At 59.0% G+C, this 18210-nt stretch overlaps 1 protein-coding gene across 1 annotated transcript in view; it reads left to right on the top strand.

Annotated features, from left to right (window-relative positions):
• Positions 1–207: 207 nt before the first annotated feature.
• Positions 208–18210, top strand: part of LOC140406304 (uncharacterized) — a gene marked incomplete at its 3' end in the record, with an annotated part of 30370 nt that continues 12367 nt past the window's right edge. The window contains exons 1-4 of the mRNA XM_072494416.1: positions 208–280; positions 2701–3631; positions 6614–6892; positions 17835–17975. Coding sequence (XP_072350517.1) covers positions 2719–3631; positions 6614–6892; positions 17835–17975 — 1333 coding nt within the window. The remainder of the gene's footprint in view (positions 281–2700; positions 3632–6613; positions 6893–17834; positions 17976–18210) is intronic.

Below are 18210 nucleotides of genomic sequence, written 5' to 3'. Positions count from 1 at the left end.
AGAGTGAGAGACACAGGGAGAGAGAGAGAGAGAGAGACACAGGGAGAGAGAGACACAGAGTGAGATAGAGAGAGACAGAGCGAGAGAGACAGAGAGAGCGACAGAGAGAGAGTGAGAGACACAGGGAGAGAGAGACACACAGAGTGAGACAGAGACAGAGAGAGAAGACACCATATACTGCTTCGTGTGTGACTGATGGGGACCGTGTGTAAGTGATCGACAATCTGTGGGAAGTACCGTTAAGTTCAGAACCGACGTATCTGGGGGTGGGGCACCGCAGGTACATCACTAGTTTGGTGGGGAGAGGGAATGCCGCTCTGGCCACTCTGTCACTGGCGGGGTCGGATACAGGCGGTCAAAATGAACGTGTTGCCGCGATTCCTGTTTACTTTTCAATGCTTGCCGATGTTCCCGCCAACGGCTTTTTTCGGGGAGGTCGAGGGAAGGATTACCTCGTTCATATGGGGAGGGAAGGAGGCCAGAATTAAAGGGTGCTGCGACAGAGGGGAAGGCAGGCAGGGGGATTGGCCGGCCTGAACCTGTTGTACTACGACTGGGCGGCGAGTGGGGACAAGGTGCGGAGCTGGGTCAGAGGGCCTGACTCCCAGTGGGTCACCATGGAGGAGGAATTGTGGCGGATTGAAGGCGCTCAGGACAGCGTCGCTCCCGACGGCCCCCGGGGAAATACTCAGGGAGTCCGGTAATAGTCGCCCCATTCAGAATTCCCAGGCCGTTTCGCCAACACTTGGGGGGGGGGGGGGGGGGGCAGGGTCAAGGGAAATGCCGACTCGGAGGGAACCTCGGATTTGAGCCGGGGAGGAGGTGGGATGGTAAATTCGGAAATGGGAGGAGAAGGGGGATTAAGGCGCGAAACGGCCGGATGGGGGGGGGCGGCGCTGCGTGTGTAAATGGCGACGACGGGCGATTCCTGACTCCTCTTCGTCTTTTGTCTGTGCGAACATGCGGGCAAATGTTTGGGGGGTTTGGCGGGAGGACGGGATCGTTGTCTAACAAATCACTCACTTCACAAATTTGTCCCGTTGAATCGGGGAATCCAGCGGGAGATGTCTATACTCTAGGATTTGAGCGCTATAATCCAGGCCCACACTCCCCCCCCGGTGCCAGTACTGAGGGAGCGCCGCACTGTCGGAGGTAGATGTCTATACTCTAGGATTTGAGCGCTATAATCCAGGCCCACACTCCCCCCGGTGCCAGTACTGAGGGAGCGCCGCACTGTCGGAGAGAGATGTCGATACTCTAGGATTTGAGCGCTATAATCCAGGTACTGAGGGAGCGCCGCACTGTCGGAGGGAGATGTCTATACTCTAGGATTTGAGCGCTATAATCCAGGCCCACACTCCCCCCGGTGCCAGTACTGAGGGAGCGCCGCACTGTCGGAGGGAGATGTCTATACTCTAGGATTTGAGCGCTATAATCCAGGCCCACACTCCCCCCGGTGCCAGTACTGAGGGAGCGCTGCACTGTCGGAGAGAGATGTCCATACTCTAGGATTTGAGCTCCATAATCCAGGCCGACACTCCCCCCGGTGCCAGTACTGAGGGAGCGCCGCACTGTCGGGGGTAGATGTCTATACTCTCGGATTTGAGCTCCATAATCCAGGCCCACACTCCCCCCCTGTGCCAGTACTGAGGGAGCGCCGCACTGTCGGGGGTAGATGTCTATACTCTCGGATTTGAACTCCATAATCTTGGCCCACACTCCCCCCGGTGCCAGTACTGAGGGAGCGCTGCACTGTCGGAGGGAGATGTCTATACTCTAGGATTTGAGCGCTATAATCCAGGCCCACACTCCCCCCGGTGCCAGTACTGAGGGAGCGCTGCACTGTCGGAGGGAGATGTATATACTCTAGGATTTGAGCGCTATAATCGAGGCCGACACTCCCCCCGGTGCCAGTACTGAGGGAGCGCTGCACTGTCGGAGGGAGATGTCTATACTCTAGGATTTGAGCTCCATAATCCAGGCCGACACTCCTCCCGGTGCCAGTACTGAGGGAGCGCTGCACTGTCGGGGGTAGATGTCTATACACTAAGATTTGAGCGCTATAATCCAGGCCCACACTCCCCCCGGTGCCAGTACTGAGGGAGCGCTACACTGTCGGGGGTAGATGTCTATACACTAAGATTTGAGCGCTATAATCCAGGCCCACACTCCCCCCGGTGCCAATACTGAGGGAGCGCTGCACTGTTGGGGGTAGATGTCTATACTCTAGGATTTGAGCGCTATAATCCAGGCCGACACTCCCCCCGGTGCCAGTACTGAGGGAGCGCCGCACTGTCGGAGGGGGATGTCTATACTCTAGGATTTGAGCGCTGTAATCCAGGCCGACACTCCCCCCGGTGCCAGTACTGAGGGAGCGCCGCACTGTCGGGGGTAGATGTCTATACTCTAAGATTTGAGCTCCATAATCCAGGCCCACACTCCCCCCGGTGCCAGTACTGAGGGAGCGCCGCACTGTCGGGGGTAGATGTCTATACTCTAAGATTTGAGCGCTATAATCCGGGTCGACCCTCCCTCTGAGGCTGGAGGAGGTTACAGAGATAGGGAGGGGGGGGGGGGGGGGGGGGGCGAGGGAAGGATTTGAACAGGAGGGTGAGAGCTGTCGAGGCTGGATTGAGTTGTGTATTTGTGAGGGGTTGACGTCTCTCACTGACGTTCTCTGTCTTTTCTGTTTCGGAACAGGTACCCCGAGTGGCAGCCATGTCTGAAGAGGTGAAGGTTGGTGTCTTGCTGCTGCTCCAGGCCTATCCCAAGGGAATCTGGCTGGCTGACCTTCCCCGGGCCTTCCAAGAGCTTCATGGCTGTTCCCTTGACCTCTCTTCGTTTGGCCACTCCCTAGGCCGCCTGGTGGATGATATGGCGGACACCCTGGTGAGGCAGACTGTGGGGGGTCAGCAGATTCTATTCCCCAGTTGGCCCGCCGCCTCGGAGAGCTGCAGCGGCCCTCGGAAGCGCCCAGGGCCCAGGTCCGGGCCCTGCGGCCTAGCCAGGCCTGAGCCTGTCCGGCCTACTCCTTCCGCCGCCTGCAGGCGTACTGAACTTGGGGGTTCGCCTCTCTTCGGCCCACCTCCGTTGGGGCTCCCTCGTGCCCCGCTCCCGATGTGGTCCTCGGCGAGCAGGCCTCAGGCTTGCGGTCAAGGGCCTCGCTACCCCGCAGCCCACCCCGTACCCAACCGACACCAGCCCCGGCCTGCTCAGGTCCCCAAACACGCGCGCCCGTCAGGCCGCACCCCGGGGCCGGTTCCTCCGCGGGCCCGGAGGCCGGGACCCCTGGCTCTGGAGCGGCCCAGGCCGGCCTCTGCCCCCGGGGGGACGGCGCAGGGGGAGGCCGGACCAGCTCCCCGTCCTCTCACCTACAGTCAGGCCGTGAAGACACCGTGGAAGGCTAGGCCGGGACCGGCAGCAGCAAGAGGGGACAGACCAACCGTCAAGGCGACCGACTCAACGCTAAACGCCAATGAGTGGCCCTCCGCCATCGTCAACAGGAGGTCAGGGCTCCTCCCGGAGGGAGAGGGGGTTCAGGGGAAACTGGCGTCGCTTGGCAACGCCTGCGAGCCACCACAGAGAATGGAACAACAACCAAGGATGGGAGCGGTCACCTCACGAGCTCAAGGTACGACATGTTATGTTTCAACTCCTGGTACCACGTTATATTACTCTTGGTGGTAGTGTCGCGTTCTTTGTTGTTTGTTACAGAATGGTCCATTTGATGGGGACAGTGTAGAAGGAGCTTTACTCTGTATCTAACACCGTGCTGTACCTGTCCTGGGAGTGTTTGATGGGGACAGTGTAGAGGGAGCTTTACTCTGTATCTAACCCAGTGCTGTCCCTGTCCTGGGAGTGTTTGATGGGGACAGTGTGGAGGGAGCTTTACTCTGTATCTAACCCCGTGCTGTACCTGTCCTGGGAGTGTTTGATGGGGACAGTGTGGAGGGAGCTTTACTCTGTATCTAACCCCGTGCTGTACCTGTCCTGGGGGTGTTTGATGGGGACAGTGTAGAGGGAGCTTTACTCTGTATCTAACCCCGTGCTGTACCTGTCCTGGGAGTGTTTGATAGGGACAGTGTAGAGGGAGCTTTACTCTGTATCTTACCCCGTGCTGTACTTGTCCTGTGAGTGTTTGATGGGGACAGTGTGGAGGGATCTTTACTCTGTATCTAACCCCGTGCTGTACCTGTCCTGGGAGTGTTTGATGGTGACAGTGTAGAGGGAGCTTTACTCTGTATCTATCCCCGTGCTGTACCTGTCCTGGGAGTGTTTGATGGGGACAGTGTAGAGGGAGCTTTACTCTGTATCTATCCCCGTTTTGTACCTGTCCTGGGAGTGTTTGATGGGGACAGTGTAGAGGGAGCTTTACTCTGTGTCTAACCCCGTGCTGTACCTGTCCTGGGAGTGTTTGATGGGGACAGTGTAGAGGGAGATTTACTCTGTAACTAACCCCGTGCTGTCCCTGTCCTGGGAGTGTGTGATGGGGACAGTGTAGAGGGAGATTTACTCTGTAACTAACCCCGTGCTGTCCCTGTCCTGGGAGTGTGTGATGGGGACAGTGTAGAGGGAGCTTTACTCTGTGTCTAACCCCGTGCTGTACCTGTCCTGGGAGTGTTTGATGGGGACAGTGTAGAGGGAGCTTTACTCTGTATCTAACCCTGTGCTGTACCTGCCCTGGGAGTGTTTGATGGGGACAGTGTAGAGGGAGCTTTACTCTGTATCTAACCCCGTGCTGTACCTGTCCTGGGAGTGTTTGATGGCGACAGTGTAGGGGGAGCTTTACTCTGTATCTAACCCCGTGCTGTACCTGTCCTGGGAGTGTTTGATGGGGACAGTGTCGAGGGAGCTTTACTCTGTATCTAACCCCGTGCTGTACCTGTCCTGGGAGTGTTTGATGGGGACAGTGTAGAGGGAGCTTTACTCTGTATCTAACCCCGTGCTGTGTCTGTCCTGGGAGTGTTTGATGGGGACAGTGTAGAGGGAGCTTTACTCTGTATCTAACCCCGTACTGTACCTGTCCTGGGAGTGTTTGATGGGGACAGTGTAGAGGGAGCTTTACTCTGTATCTAACCATGTGCTGTCCCAGTCCTGGGAGTGTTTGATGGGGACAGTGTAGAGGGAGCTTTACTCTGTATCTAACCCCGTGCTGTACCTGTCCCGGGAGTGTTTGATGGGGACAGTGTAGAGGGAGCTTTACTCTGTATCTAACCCCGTGCTGTACCTGTCCCGGGAGTGTTTGATGGGGACAGTGTAGAGGGAGATTTACTCTGTATCTAACTCCGTGCTGTACCTGTCCTGGGAGTGTTTGATGGGGACAGTGTAGAGGGAGCTTTACTCTGTATCTAACCCCGTGCTGTACCTGTCCTGGGAGTGTTTGATGGGGACAGTGTAGAGGGAGATTTACTCTGTATCTAATCCCGTGCTGTACCTGTCCTGGGAGTGTTTGATGGGGACAGTGTAGAGGGAGCTTTACTCTGTATCTAACCCCGTGCTGTACCTGTCCTGGGAGTGTTTGATGAGGACAGTGTAGAGGGAGCTTTACTCTGTATCTAACCCCGTGCTGTACCTGTCCTGGGAGTGTTTGATGGGGACAGTGTAGAGGGAGCTTTACTCTGTATCTTACCCCGTGCTGTACCTGTTCTGGGACTGTTTGATGGGGACAGTGTAGAGGGAGCTTTACTCTGTATCTAACCCCGTGCTGTACCTGTCCTTGGAGTGTTTGATGGAGACAGTGTAGAGGGAGCTTTACTCTGTATCTAACCCTGTGCTGTACCTGTCCTGGGAGTGTTTGATGGGGACAGTGTAGAGGAAGCTTTACTCTGTATCTAACCCCGTGCTGTACCTCTCCTGGGAGTGTTTGATGGAGACAGTTTAGAGGGAGCTTTACTCTGTATCTAACCTCGTGCTGTACCTGTCCTGGGAGTGTTTGATGGGGACAGTGTAGAGGGAGCTTTACTCTGTATCTAACCCCGTGCTGTACCTGTCCTGGGAGTGTTTGATGGGGACAGTGTAGATGGAGCTTTACTCTGTATCTAACCCCGTGCTGTACCTCTCCTGGGAGTGTTTGATGGAGACAGTTTAGAGGGAGCTTTACTCTGTATCTAACCTCGTGCTGTACCTGTCCTGGGAGTGTTTGATGGGGATCGTGTAAAGGGAGCTTTACTCTGTATCTAACCCCGTGCTGTACCTGTCCTTGGAGTGTTTGATGGAGACAGTGTAGAGGGAGCTTTACTCTGTGTCTAACACCGTGCTGCACCTGTCCTGGGAGTGTTTGATGGGGACAGTGTAGAGGGAGCTTTACTCTGTATCTAACCCCGTGCTGTGCCTGTCCTGGGAGTGTTTGATGGGGACAGTGTAGAGGGAGCTTTACTCTGTATCTAACCCCGTGCTGTACCTGTCCTGGGAGTGTTTGATGGGGACAGTGTAGATGGGGCTTTACTCTGTATCTAACCCCGTGCTGTACCTCTCCTGGGAGTGTTTGATGGAGACAGTTTAGAGGGAGCTTTACTCTGTATCTAACCTCGTGCTGTACCTGTCCTGGGAGTGTTTGATGGGGACAGTGTAGAGGGAGCTTTACCCTGTATCTAACCCTCTGCCTGTCTGACAGATGCAATGGATGGTGGGGAACTTGCCGATTGGTTCCTGGAAGTCCTGGGAACGAAGTGCTACCGAGATGGACTGCGTGTCACGAAACTGGCAAAATTGACTCTGGTGGAAAGACGGCAGGAGCTGGATGAAATGTTGACCGCAACGGGCTACGACTCGCTCACTGCCTTCCTCGCCCACCTTCCCGAGGTGGAGGTGGTGACAGACCGCGGTCCTCCGAACAATTTTCTGATCCGCCTGCGCCCCTCCTTCGACGGGCAGACACAGGAGACCCCAAATGGTGAGGCCCCGACATCTTACCTCAGATGACACACAGAGCTCACCGAGCATTTTGATCGCCGGAGACGTTGACTCGAGCAGGGGGCCGAATGGGCCTCCTCCTGTTCCTGTGTAACAGGCTCGAGCAGGGGGCTGAATGGGCCTCCTCCTGTTCCTGTGTAACATGCTCGAGGGGCTGAATGGGCCACCTCCTGTTCCTGTGTTACAGGCTCGAGGAGGGGGCCGAATGGGCCTCCTCCTGTTCCTGTGTAACAGGCTCGAGCAGGGGGCTGAATGGGCCTCCTCCTGTTCCTGTGTAACAGGCTCGAGGGGCTGAATGGGCCTCCTCCTGTTCCTGTGTAACAGGCTCGAGGAGGAGGCTGAATGGGCCTCCTCCTGTTCCTGTGTAACTGGCTAGAGTAGGGGGCTGAATGGGCCTCCTCCTGTTCCTGTGTAACAGGCTCGAGGAGGGGGATGAATGGGCCTCCTCATGTTCCTGTGTAACAGGCTCGAGGGCCTGAATGGACCTCCTCTTGTTCCTATGTAACAGGCTCGAGCAGGGGGCTGAATGGGCCTCCTCCTGTTCCTGTGTAACAGGCTCGAGCAGGGCGGCTGAATGGGCCTCCTCCTGTTCCTGTGTAACAGGCTCGAGGAGGGGGCTGAATGTGCCTCCTCCTGTTCCTGGGTAACAGGCTCGAGGAGGGGGCTGAATGGGCCTCCTCCTGTTCCCGTGTAACAGGCTCGAGCAGGGGGGCTGAATGGGCCTACTGCTGTTCCTATGTAACAGGCTCGAGCAGGAGGCTGAATGGGCCTCCTCCTGTTCCTGTGTAACAGGCTCGTGGAGGGGGCTGAATGGGCCTCCTCCTGTTCCTGTGTAACAGGCTCGAGCAGGGGGCTGAATGGGTCTCCTCCTGTTCCTGTGTAACAGGCTCGTGGAGGGGGCTGAATGGGCCTCCTCCTGTTCCTGTGTAACAGGCTCAAGCAGGGGGGCTGAATGGACCTCCTCCTGTTCCTGTGTAACAGGCTCGAGCAGGGGGCTGAATGGGCCTCCTCCTGTTCCTGTGTAACAGGCTCGAGCAGGGGGGCTGAATGGACCTCCTCCTGTTCCTGTGTCACAGGCTCGAGCAGGGGGGCTGAATGGGCCTCCTCCTGTTCCTGTGTAACAGGCTCGAGCAGGGGGGCTGAATGGGCCTCCTCCTGTTCCTGTGCAACAGGCTCGAGGAGGGGACTGAATGGGCCTCCTCCTGTTCCTGTGTAACAGACTCGAGGTGGGGGCTGAATGGGCCTCCTCCTGTTCCTGTGTAACAGGCTCGAGGGGCTGAATGGGCCTCCTCCTGTTCCTGTGTAACAGGCTCGAGCAGGGGGATGAATGGGCCTCCTCCTGTTCCTGTGTAACAGGCTCGAGAGGCTGAATGGGCCTCCTCCTGTTCCTGTGTAACAGGCTCGTGGAGGGGGCTGAATGGACCTCCTCCTGTTCCTGTGTAACCGACTCGAGGAGGGGGCTGAATGGGCCTCCTCCTGTTCCTGCGTAACAGGCTCGAGCAGGGGGCTGAATGGACCTCCTCCTGTTCCTGTGTAACCAACTCGATGAGGGGCCTGAATGGGCCTCCTCCTGTTCCTGTGTAATTGGCTCAAGCAGGGGGCTGAATGGGCCTCCTCCTGTTCCTGTGTAACAGGCCCGAGCAGGGGGCTGAATGGGCCTCCTCCTGTTCCTGTGTAACAGGCTCGAGCAGGGGGCTCAATGGGCCTCCTCCTGTTTTGTGTAACAGGCTCGAGGGGCTGAATGGACCTCCTCCTGTTCCTGTGTAACAGGCTCGAGCAGGGGGCTGAATGGGCCTCCTCCTGTTCCTGTGTAACAGGCTCGAGCAGGGGGCTGAATGGGCCTCCTCCTGTTCCTGTGTAACAGGCTCGAGGAGGGGGCTGAATGGGCCTCCTCCTGTTCCTGTGTAACAGGCTCGAGCAGGGGGCTGAATGGGCCTCCTCCTGTTCCTGTGTAACAGGCTCGAGCAGGGGGGCTGAATGGACCTCCTCCTGTTCCTGTGTCACAGGCTCGAGCAGGGGGGCTGAATGGGCCTCCTCCTGTTCCTGTGTAACAGGCTCGAGCAGGGGGGTTGAATGGGCCTCCTCCTGTTCCTGTGCAACAGGCTCGAGGAGGGGACTGAATGGGCCTCCTCCTGTTCCTGTGTAACAGACTCGAGGTGGGGGCTGAATGGGCCTCCTCCTGTTCCTGTGTAACAGGCTCGAGGGGCTGAATGGGCCTCCTCCTGTTCCTGTGTAACAGGCTCGAGCAGGGGGATGAATGGGCCTCCTCCTGTTCCTGTGTAACAGGCTCGAGAGGCTGAATGGGCCTCCTCCTGTTCCTGTGTAACCAACTCGATGAGGGGCCTGAATGGGCCTCCTCCTGTTCCTGTGTAACAGGCCCGAGCAGGGGGCTGAATGGGCCTCCTCCTGTTCCTGTGTAACAGGCTCGAGCAGGGGGCTTAATGGGCCTACTCCTGTTTTGTGTAACAGGCTCGAGGGGCTGAATGGACCTCCTCATGTTCCTATGTAACAGGCTCGAGCAGGGGGCTGAATGGGCCTCCTCCTATTCCCGTGTAACAGGCTCGAGCAGGGGGCTGAATGGGCCTCCTCCTGTTCCTGTGTAACAGGCTCGAGCAGGGGGCTGAATGGGCCTCCTCCTGTTCCTGTGTAACAGGCTCGAGCAGGGGGCTGAATGGGCCTCCTCCTGTTCCTGTGTAACAGGCTCGAGCAGGGGGCTGAATGGGCCTCCTCCTGTTCCTGTGTAACAGCCTCGAGCAGGGGGCTGAATGGGCCTCCTCCTGTTCCTGTGTAACAGGCTCGAGGGGCTGAATGGGTCTCCTCCTGTTCCAGTGTAACAGGCTCGAGCAGGGGGCTGAATGGGCCTCCTCCTGTTCCTGTGTAACAGGCTCGAGGAGGGGGCTGAATGGGCCTCCTCCTGTTCCTGTGTAACCGACTCGAGGAGGGGGCTGAATGGGCCTCCTCCTGTACCTGTGTCACAGGCTCGAGCAGGGGGGCTGAATGGGCCTCCACCTGTTCTTGTGTAACAGGCTCGAGCAGGGGGCTGAATGGGCCTCCTCCTGTTCCTGTGTAACAGGCTCGAGGGGCTGAATGGGCCTCCTCCTGTTCCTGTGTAACAGGCTCGAGCAGGGAGCTGAATGGGCCTCCTCCTGTTCCTGTGTAACAGGCTCGTGGAGGGGGCTGAATGGACCTCCTCCTGTTCCTGTGTAACCGACTCGAGGAGGGGGCTGAATGGGCCTCCTCCTGTTCCTGCGTAACAGGCTCGAGCAGGGGGCTGAATGGACCTCCTCCTGTTCCTGTGTAACCAACTCGATGAGGGGGCTGAATGGGCCTCCTCCTGTTCCTGTGTAACAGGCTCGAGCAGGGGGCTGAATGGGCCTCCTCCTGTTCCTGTGTAACAGGCTCGAGCAGGGGGCTGAATGGACCTCCTCCTGTTCCTGTGTAACAGGCTCGAGGAGGGGGATGAATGGGCCTCCCCCTGTTCCTGTGTCACAGGATCGAGCAGGGGGCTCAATGGGCCTCCTCCTGTTTTGTGTAACAGGCTCGAGAGGCTGAATGGACCTCCTCCTGTTCCTATGTAACACGCTCGAGCAGGGGGCTGAATGGGCCTCTTCCTATTCCCGTGTAACAGGCTCGAGCAGGGGGCTGAATGGGCCTCCTCCTGTTCCTGTGTAACAGGCTCGAGCAGGGGGCTGAATGGGCCTCCTCCTGTTCCTGTGTAACAGGCTCGAGCAGGGGTCTGAATGGGCCTCCTCCTGTTCCTGTGTAACAGGCTCGAGCAGGGTGCTGAATGGGCCTCCTCCTGTTCCTGTGTAACAGGCTCGAGGGGCTGAATGGGTCTCCTCCTGTTCCTGTGTAACAGGCTCGAGCAGGGGGCTGAATGGGCTCCTCCTGTTCCTGTGTAACAGACTCGAGGAGGCTGAATGGGCCTCCTCCTGTTCCTGCGTCACAGGCTCGAGCAGGGGGCTGAATGGGCCTCCTCCTGTTCCTGTGTAAGTGGCTCGAGCAGGGGGCTGAATGGGCTCCTCCTGTTCCTGTGTAACAGACTCGAGGGGCTGAACGGGCCTCCTCCTGTTCCTGTGTAACAGGCTCGAGGGGCTGAATGGGCCTCCTCCTGTTCCTGTGTAACAGACTCGAGGAGGGGGCTGAATGGGCCTCCTCCTGTTCCTGTGTAACAGGCTCGAGCAGGGGGCTGAATGGGCCTCCTGTTCCTGTGTAACAGGCTCGAGCAGGGGGCTGAATGGGCCTCCTCCTGTTCCTGTGTAACAGGCTCGAGGGGCTGAATGGGCCTCCTCCTGTTCCTGTGTAACTGGCTCGAGCAGGGGGCTGAATGGGCCTCCTCCTGTTCCTGTGTAACAGGCTCGAGGAGCTGAATGGGCCTCCTCCTGTTCCTGTGTCACAGGCTCGGGGGGCTGAATGGGCCTCCTCCTGTTCCTGTGTAACAGGCTCGAGCAGGGGGCTGAATGGGCCTCCTCCTGTTCCTGTGTAACAGGCTCGAGCAGGGGGGCTGAATGGGCCTCCTCCTGTTCCTGTGTCACAGGCTCGAGGAGCTGAATGGGCCTCCTCCTGTTCCTGTGTAACAGGCTCGGGGGGCTGAATGGGCCTCCTCCTGTTCCTGTGTAACAGGCTCGAGGGGCTGAATGGGCCTCCTCCTGTTCCTGTGTAACAGACTCGAGGAGGGGGCTGAATGGGCCTCCTCCTGTTCCTGTGTCACAGGCTCGAACAGGGGGCTGAATGGACCTCCTCCTGTTCCTGTGTAACCGACTCGAGGAGGGGGCTGAATGGGCCTCCTCCTGTTCCTGTGTAACAGGCTCGAGCAGGGGGCTGAATGGGCCTCCTGTTCCTGTGTAACAGGCTCGAGCAGGGGGCTGAATGGGCCTCCTCCTGTTCCTGTGTAACAGGCTCGAGGGGCTGAATGGGCCTCCTCCTGTTCCTGTGTAACTGGCTCGAGCAGGGGGCTGAATGGGCCTCCTCCTGTTCCTGTGTAACAGGCTCGAGGAGCTGAATGGGCCTCCTCCTGTTCCTGTGTAACAGGCTCGGGGGGCTGAATGGGCCTCCTCCTGTTCCTGTGTAACAGGCTCGAGCAGGGGGCTGAATGGGCCTCCTCCTGTTCCTGTGTAACAGGCTCGGGGGACTGAATGGGCCTCCTCCTGTTCCTGTGTAACAGGCTCGAGCAGGGGGCTGAATGGGCCTCCTCCTGTTCCTGTGTAACAGGCTCGAGCAGGGGGGCTGAATGGGCCTCCTCCTGTTCCTGTGTCACAGGCTCGAGGAGCTGAATGGGCCTCCTCCTGTTCCTGTGTAACAGGCTCGGGGGGCTGAATGGGCCTCCTCCTGTTCCTGTGTAACAGGCTCGAGGGGCTGAATGGGCCTCCTCCTGTTCCTGTGTAACAGACTCGAGGAGGGGGCTGAATGGGCCTCCGCCTGTTCCTGTGTCACAGGCTCGAGCAGGGGGCTGAATGGACCTCCTCCTGTTCCTGTGTAACTGGCTCGAGGAGGGGGCTGAATGGGCCTCCTCCTGTTCCTGTGTCACAGGCTCGAGCAGGGGGCTGAATGGGCCTCCTCCTGTTCCTGTGTAACAGGCTCGAGCAGGTGGCTGAATGGACCTCCTCCTGTTCCTGTGTAACCGACTCGAGGAGGGGGCTGAATGGGCCTCCTCCTGTTCCTGTGTAACAGGCTCGAGCAGGGGGCTGAATGGGCCTCCTGTTCCTGTGTAACAGGCTCGAGCAGGGGGCTGAATGGGCCTCCTCCTGTTCCTGTGTAACAGGCTCGAGGGGCTGAATGGGCCTCCTCCTGTTCCTGTGTAACTGGCTCGAGCAGGGGGCTGAATGGGCCTCCTCCTGTTCCTGTGTAACAGGCTCGAGGAGCTGAATGGGCCTCCTCCTGTTCCTGTGTAACAGGCTCGAGGGGCTGAATGGGCCTCCTGTTCCTGTGACACAGGCTCGAGCAGGGGGCTGAATGGGCCTCCTCCTGTTCCTGTGTAACAGGCTCGGGGGGCTGAATGGGCCTCCTCCTGTTCCTGTGTAACAGGCTCGAGCAGGGGACTGAATGGGCCTCCTCCTGTTCCTGTGTAACAGGCTCGAGCAGGGGGGCTGAATGGGCCTCCTCCTGTTCCTGTGTAACAGGCTCGAGGAGGGGGCTGAATGGGCCTCCTCCTGTTCCTGTGTAACAGGCTCGAGCAAGGGGCTGAATGGGCCTCCTCCTGTTCCTGTGTAACAGGCTCGGGGGGCTGAATGGGCCTCCTCCTGTTCCTGTGTAACAGGCTCGAGGGGCTGAATGGGCCTCCTCCTGTTCCTGTGTAACAGGCTCGAGCAGGGGGCTGAATGGGCCTCCTCCTGTTCCTGTGTAACAGGCTCGAGGGGCTGAATGGGCCTCCTCCTGTTCCTGTGTAACGGGCTCGAGCAGGGGGCTGAATGGGCCTCCTCCTGTTCCTGTGTAACAGGCTCGAGCAGGGGGGCTGAATGGGCCTCCTCCTGTTCCTGTGTCACAGGCTCGAGCAGGGGGCTGAATGGGCCTCCTCCTGTTCCTGTGTAACAGTCTCGAGGGGGCTAAATGGGTCTCCTCCTGTTCCTGTGTAACAGCCTCGAGCAGGGGGCTGAATGGGCCTCCTCCTGTTCCTGTGTAACAGGCTCGAGGGGCTGAATGGGTCTCCTCCTGTTCCAGTGTAACAGGCTCGAGCAGGGGGCTGAATGGGCCTCCTCCTGTTCCTGTGTAACAGGCTCGAGGAGGGGGCTGAATGGGCCTCCTCCTGTTCCTGTGTAACCGACTCGAGGAGGGGGCTGAATGGGCCTCCTCCTGTACCTGTGTCACAGGCTCGAGCAGGGGGGCTGAATGGGCCTCCACCTGTTCTTGTGTAACAGGCTCGAGCAGGGGGCTGAATGGGCCTCCTCCTGTTCCTGTGTAACAGGCTCGAGAGGCTGAATGGGCCTCCTCCTGTTCCTGTGTAACAGGCTCGAGCAGGGAGCTGAATGGGCCTCCTCCTGTTCCTGTGTAACAGGCTCGTGGAGGGGGCTGAATGGACCTCCTCCTGTTCCTGTGTAACCGACTCGAGGAGGGGGCTGAATGGGCCTCCTCCTGTTCCTGCGTAACAGGCTCGAGCAGGGGGCTGAATGGACCTCCTCCTGTTCCTGTGTAACCAACTCGATGAGGGGGCTGAATGGGCCTCCTCCTGTTCCTGTGTAACAGGCTCGAGCAGGGGGCTGAATGGGCCTCCTCCTGTTCCTGTGTAACAGGCTCGAGCAGGGGGCTGAATGGACCTCCTCCTGTTCCTGTGTAACAGGCTCGAGGAGGGGGATGAATGGGCCTCCCCCTGTTCCTGTGTCACAGGATCGAGCAGGGGGCTCAATGGGCCTCCTCCTGTTTTGTGTAACAGGCTCGAGAGGCTGAATGGACCTCCTCCTGTTCCTATGTAACACGCTCGAGCAGGGGGCTGAATGGGCCTCTTCCTATTCCCGTGTAACAGGCTCGAGCAGGGGGCTGAATGGGCCTCCTCCTGTTCCTGTGTAACAGGCTCGAGCAGGGGGCTGAATGGGCCTCCTCCTGTTCCTGTGTAACAGGCTCGAGCAGGGGTCTGAATGGGCCTCCTCCTGTTCCTGTGTAACAGGCTCGAGCAGGGTGCTGAATGGGCCTCCTCCTGTTCCTGTGTAACAGGCTCGAGGGGCTGAATGGGTCTCCTCCTGTTCCTGTGTAACAGGCTCGAGCAGGGGGCTGAATGGGCTCCTCCTGTTCCTGTGTAACAGACTCGAGGAGGCTGAATGGGCCTCCTCCTGTTCCTGCGTCACAGGCTCGAGCAGGGGGCTGAATGGGCCTCCTCCTGTTCCTGTGTAAGTGGCTCGAGCAGGGGGCTGAATGGGCTCCTCCTGTTCCTGTGTAACAGACTCGAGGGGCTGAACGGGCCTCCTCCTGTTCCTGTGTAACAGGCTCGAGGGGCTGAATGGGCCTCCTCCTGTTCCTGTGTAACAGACTCGAGGAGGGGGCTGAATGGGCCTCCTCCTGTTCCTGTGTCACAGGCTCGAGCAGGGGGCTGAATGGACCTCCTCCTGTTCCTGTGTAACTGGCTCGAGGAGGGGGCTGAATGGGCCTCCTCCTGTTCCTGTGTCACAGGCTCGAGCAGGGGGCTGAATGGGCCTCCTCCTGTTCCTGTGTAACAGGCTCGAGCAGGGGGCTGAATGGACCTCCTCCTGTTCCTGTGTAACCGACTCGAGGAGGGGGCTGAATGGGCCTCCTCCTGTTCCTGTGTAACAGGCTCGAGCAGGGGGCTGAATGGGCCTCCTGTTCCTGTGTAACAGGCTCGAGCAGGGGGCTGAATGGGCCTCCTCCTGTTCCTGTGTAACAGGCTCGAGGGGCTGAATGGGCCTCCTCCTGTTCCTGTGTAACTGGCTCGAGCAGGGGGCTGAATGGGCCTCCTCCTGTTCCTGTGTAACAGGCTCGAGGAGCTGAATGGGCCTCCTCCTGTTCCTGTGTCACAGGCTCGGGGGGCTGAATGGGCCTCCTCCTGTTCCTGTGTAACAGGCTCGAGCAGGGGGCTGAATGGGCCTCCTCCTGTTCCTGTGTAACAGGCTCGAGCAGGGGGGCTGAATGGGCCTCCTCCTGTTCCTGTGTCACAGGCTCGAGGAGCTGAATGGGCCTCCTCCTGTTCCTGTGTAACAGGCTCGGGGGGCTGAATGGGCCTCCTCCTGTTCCTGTGTAACAGGCTCGAGGGGCTGAATGGGCCTCCTCCTGTTCCTGTGTAACAGACTCGAGGAGGGGGCTGAATGGGCCTCCTCCTGTTCCTGTGTCACAGGCTCGAACAGGGGGCTGAATGGACCTCCTCCTGTTCCTGTGTAACCGACTCGAGGAGGGGGCTGAATGGGCCTCCTCCTGTTCCTGTGTAACAGGCTCGAGCAGGGGGCTGAATGGGCCTCCTGTTCCTGTGTAACAGGCTCGAGCAGGGGGCTGAATGGGCCTCCTCCTGTTCCTGTGTAACAGGCTCGAGGGGCTGAATGGGCCTCCTCCTGTTCCTGTGTAACTGGCTCGAGCAGGGGGCTGAATGGGCCTCCTCCTGTTCCTGTGTAACAGGCTCGAGGAGCTGAATGGGCCTCCTCCTGTTCCTGTGTAACAGGCTCGGGGGGCTGAATGGGCCTCCTCCTGTTCCTGTGTAACAGGCTCGAGCAGGGGGCTGAATGGGCCTCCTCCTGTTCCTGTGTAACAGGCTCGGGGGACTGAATGGGCCTCCTCCTGTTCCTGTGTAACAGGCTCGAGCAGGGGGCTGAATGGGCCTCCTCCTGTTCCTGTGTAACAGGCTCGAGCAGGGGGGCTGAATGGGCCTCCTCCTGTTCCTGTGTCACAGGCTCGAGGAGCTGAATGGGCCTCCTCCTGTTCCTGTGTAACAGGCTCGGGGGGCTGAATGGGCCTCCTCCTGTTCCTGTGTAACAGGCTCGAGGGGCTGAATGGGCCTCCTCCTGTTCCTGTGTAACAGACTCGAGGAGGGGGCTGAATGGGCCTCCGCCTGTTCCTGTGTCACAGGCTCGAGCAGGGGGCTGAATGGACCTCCTCCTGTTCCTGTGTAACTGGCTCGAGGAGGGGGCTGAATGGGCCTCCTCCTGTTCCTGTGTCACAGGCTCGAGCAGGGGGCTGAATGGGCCTCCTCCTGTTCCTGTGTAACAGGCTCGAGCAGGTGGCTGAATGGACCTCCTCCTGTTCCTGTGTAACCGACTCGAGGAGGGGGCTGAATGGGCCTCCTCCTGTTCCTGTGTAACAGGCTCGAGCAGGGGGCTGAATGGGCCTCCTGTTCCTGTGTAACAGGCTCGAGCAGGGGGCTGAATGGGCCTCCTCCTGTTCCTGTGTAACAGGCTCGAGGGGCTGAATGGGCCTCCTCCTGTTCCTGTGTAACTGGCTCGAGCAGGGGGCTGAATGGGCCTCCTCCTGTTCCTGTGTAACAGGCTCGAGGAGCTGAATGGGCCTCCTCCTGTTCCTGTGTAACAGGCTCGAGGGGCTGAATGGGCCTCCTGTTCCTGTGACACAGGCTCGAGCAGGGGGCTGAATGGGCCTCCTCCTGTTCCTGTGTAACAGGCTCGGGGGGCTGAATGGGCCTCCTCCTGTTCCTGTGTAACAGGCTCGAGCAGGGGACTGAATGGGCCTCCTCCTGTTCCTGTGTAACAGGCTCGAGCAGGGGGGCTGAATGGGCCTCCTCCTGTTCCTGTGTAACAGGCTCGAGGAGGGGGCTGAATGGGCCTCCTCCTGTTCCTGTGTAACAGGCTCGAGCAGGGGGCTGAATGGGCCTCCTCCTGTTCCTGTGTAACAGGCTCGGGGGGCTGAATGGGCCTCCTCCTGTTCCTGTGTAACAGGCTCGAGGGGCTGAATGGGCCTCCTCCTGTTCCTGTGTAACAGGCTCGAGCAGGGGGCTGAATGGGCCTCCTCCTGTTCCTGTGTAACAGGCTCGAGGGGCTGAATGGGCCTCCTCCTGTTCCTGTGTAACGGGCTCGAGCAGGGGGCTGAATGGGCCTCCTCCTGTTCCTGTGTAACAGGCTCGAGCAGGGGGGCTGAATGGGCCTCCTCCTGTTCCTGTGTCACAGGCTCGAGCAGGGGGCTGAATGGGCCTCCTCCTGTTCCTGTGTAACAGTCTCGAGGGGGCTAAATGGGTCTCCTCCTGTTCCTGTGTAACAGCCTCGAGGAGTGGCTGAATGGGCCTCCTCCTGTTCCTGTGTAACTGGCTCGAGCAGGGAGGCTGAATGGACCTCCTCCTGTTCCTGTGTCACAGGCTCGAGCAGGGGGGCTGAACGGGCCTCCTCGTGTTCCGCGAGATAGTGAGGCCTGGAATTAGCGGAGGGGGCTGAAGCAAGGCCTGGGAGCATGGCGCTGGAGGAGGGTGGGATGTTTTCTCTCAGTTGTGAAGTCCGACCTGTCCATGGCTCTTCCTGACCATTCCCGTTTTTCCCCCCACCCTTTAGCCGAAACCCCCCCTGTGGCCTGCTCACCTCCGAACCACATCTCCTCGGCCCACGGAACGCAGGGATCTTCGGAGAGCGCGTCAGGACAGAATTTCACCAGGCAGCAAATTGAGGTGGCCATCGTCTCGCCCAGTACCATCCGTGAGTGACCATTGGTTCATGGTTAGGGACAATGGCGTCTTATTATCGGGGCACGTTCCCCGCTACTCCAGGGTGATCCTGGGTGGGCGCATGCTAGCACAGTGGTTAGCACTATAGCTTCACAGCTCCAGGCTCCCAGGTTCGATTCCCCGCTGGGTCACTGTCTGTGCGGAGTCTGCACGTCCTCCCCGTGAGTGCGTGGGTTTCCTCCGGGTGCTCCGGTTTCCTCCCACAG

The sequence above is a fragment of the Scyliorhinus torazame genome, unplaced genomic scaffold (assembly GCF_047496885.1).
Source record: "Scyliorhinus torazame isolate Kashiwa2021f unplaced genomic scaffold, sScyTor2.1 scaffold_452, whole genome shotgun sequence".
Lineage (NCBI taxonomy): Eukaryota > Metazoa > Chordata > Chondrichthyes > Carcharhiniformes > Scyliorhinidae > Scyliorhinus > Scyliorhinus torazame.
Note: the sequence above shows the minus strand (reverse complement) of the source record. Positions and strands in the feature narration are given on the sequence as shown.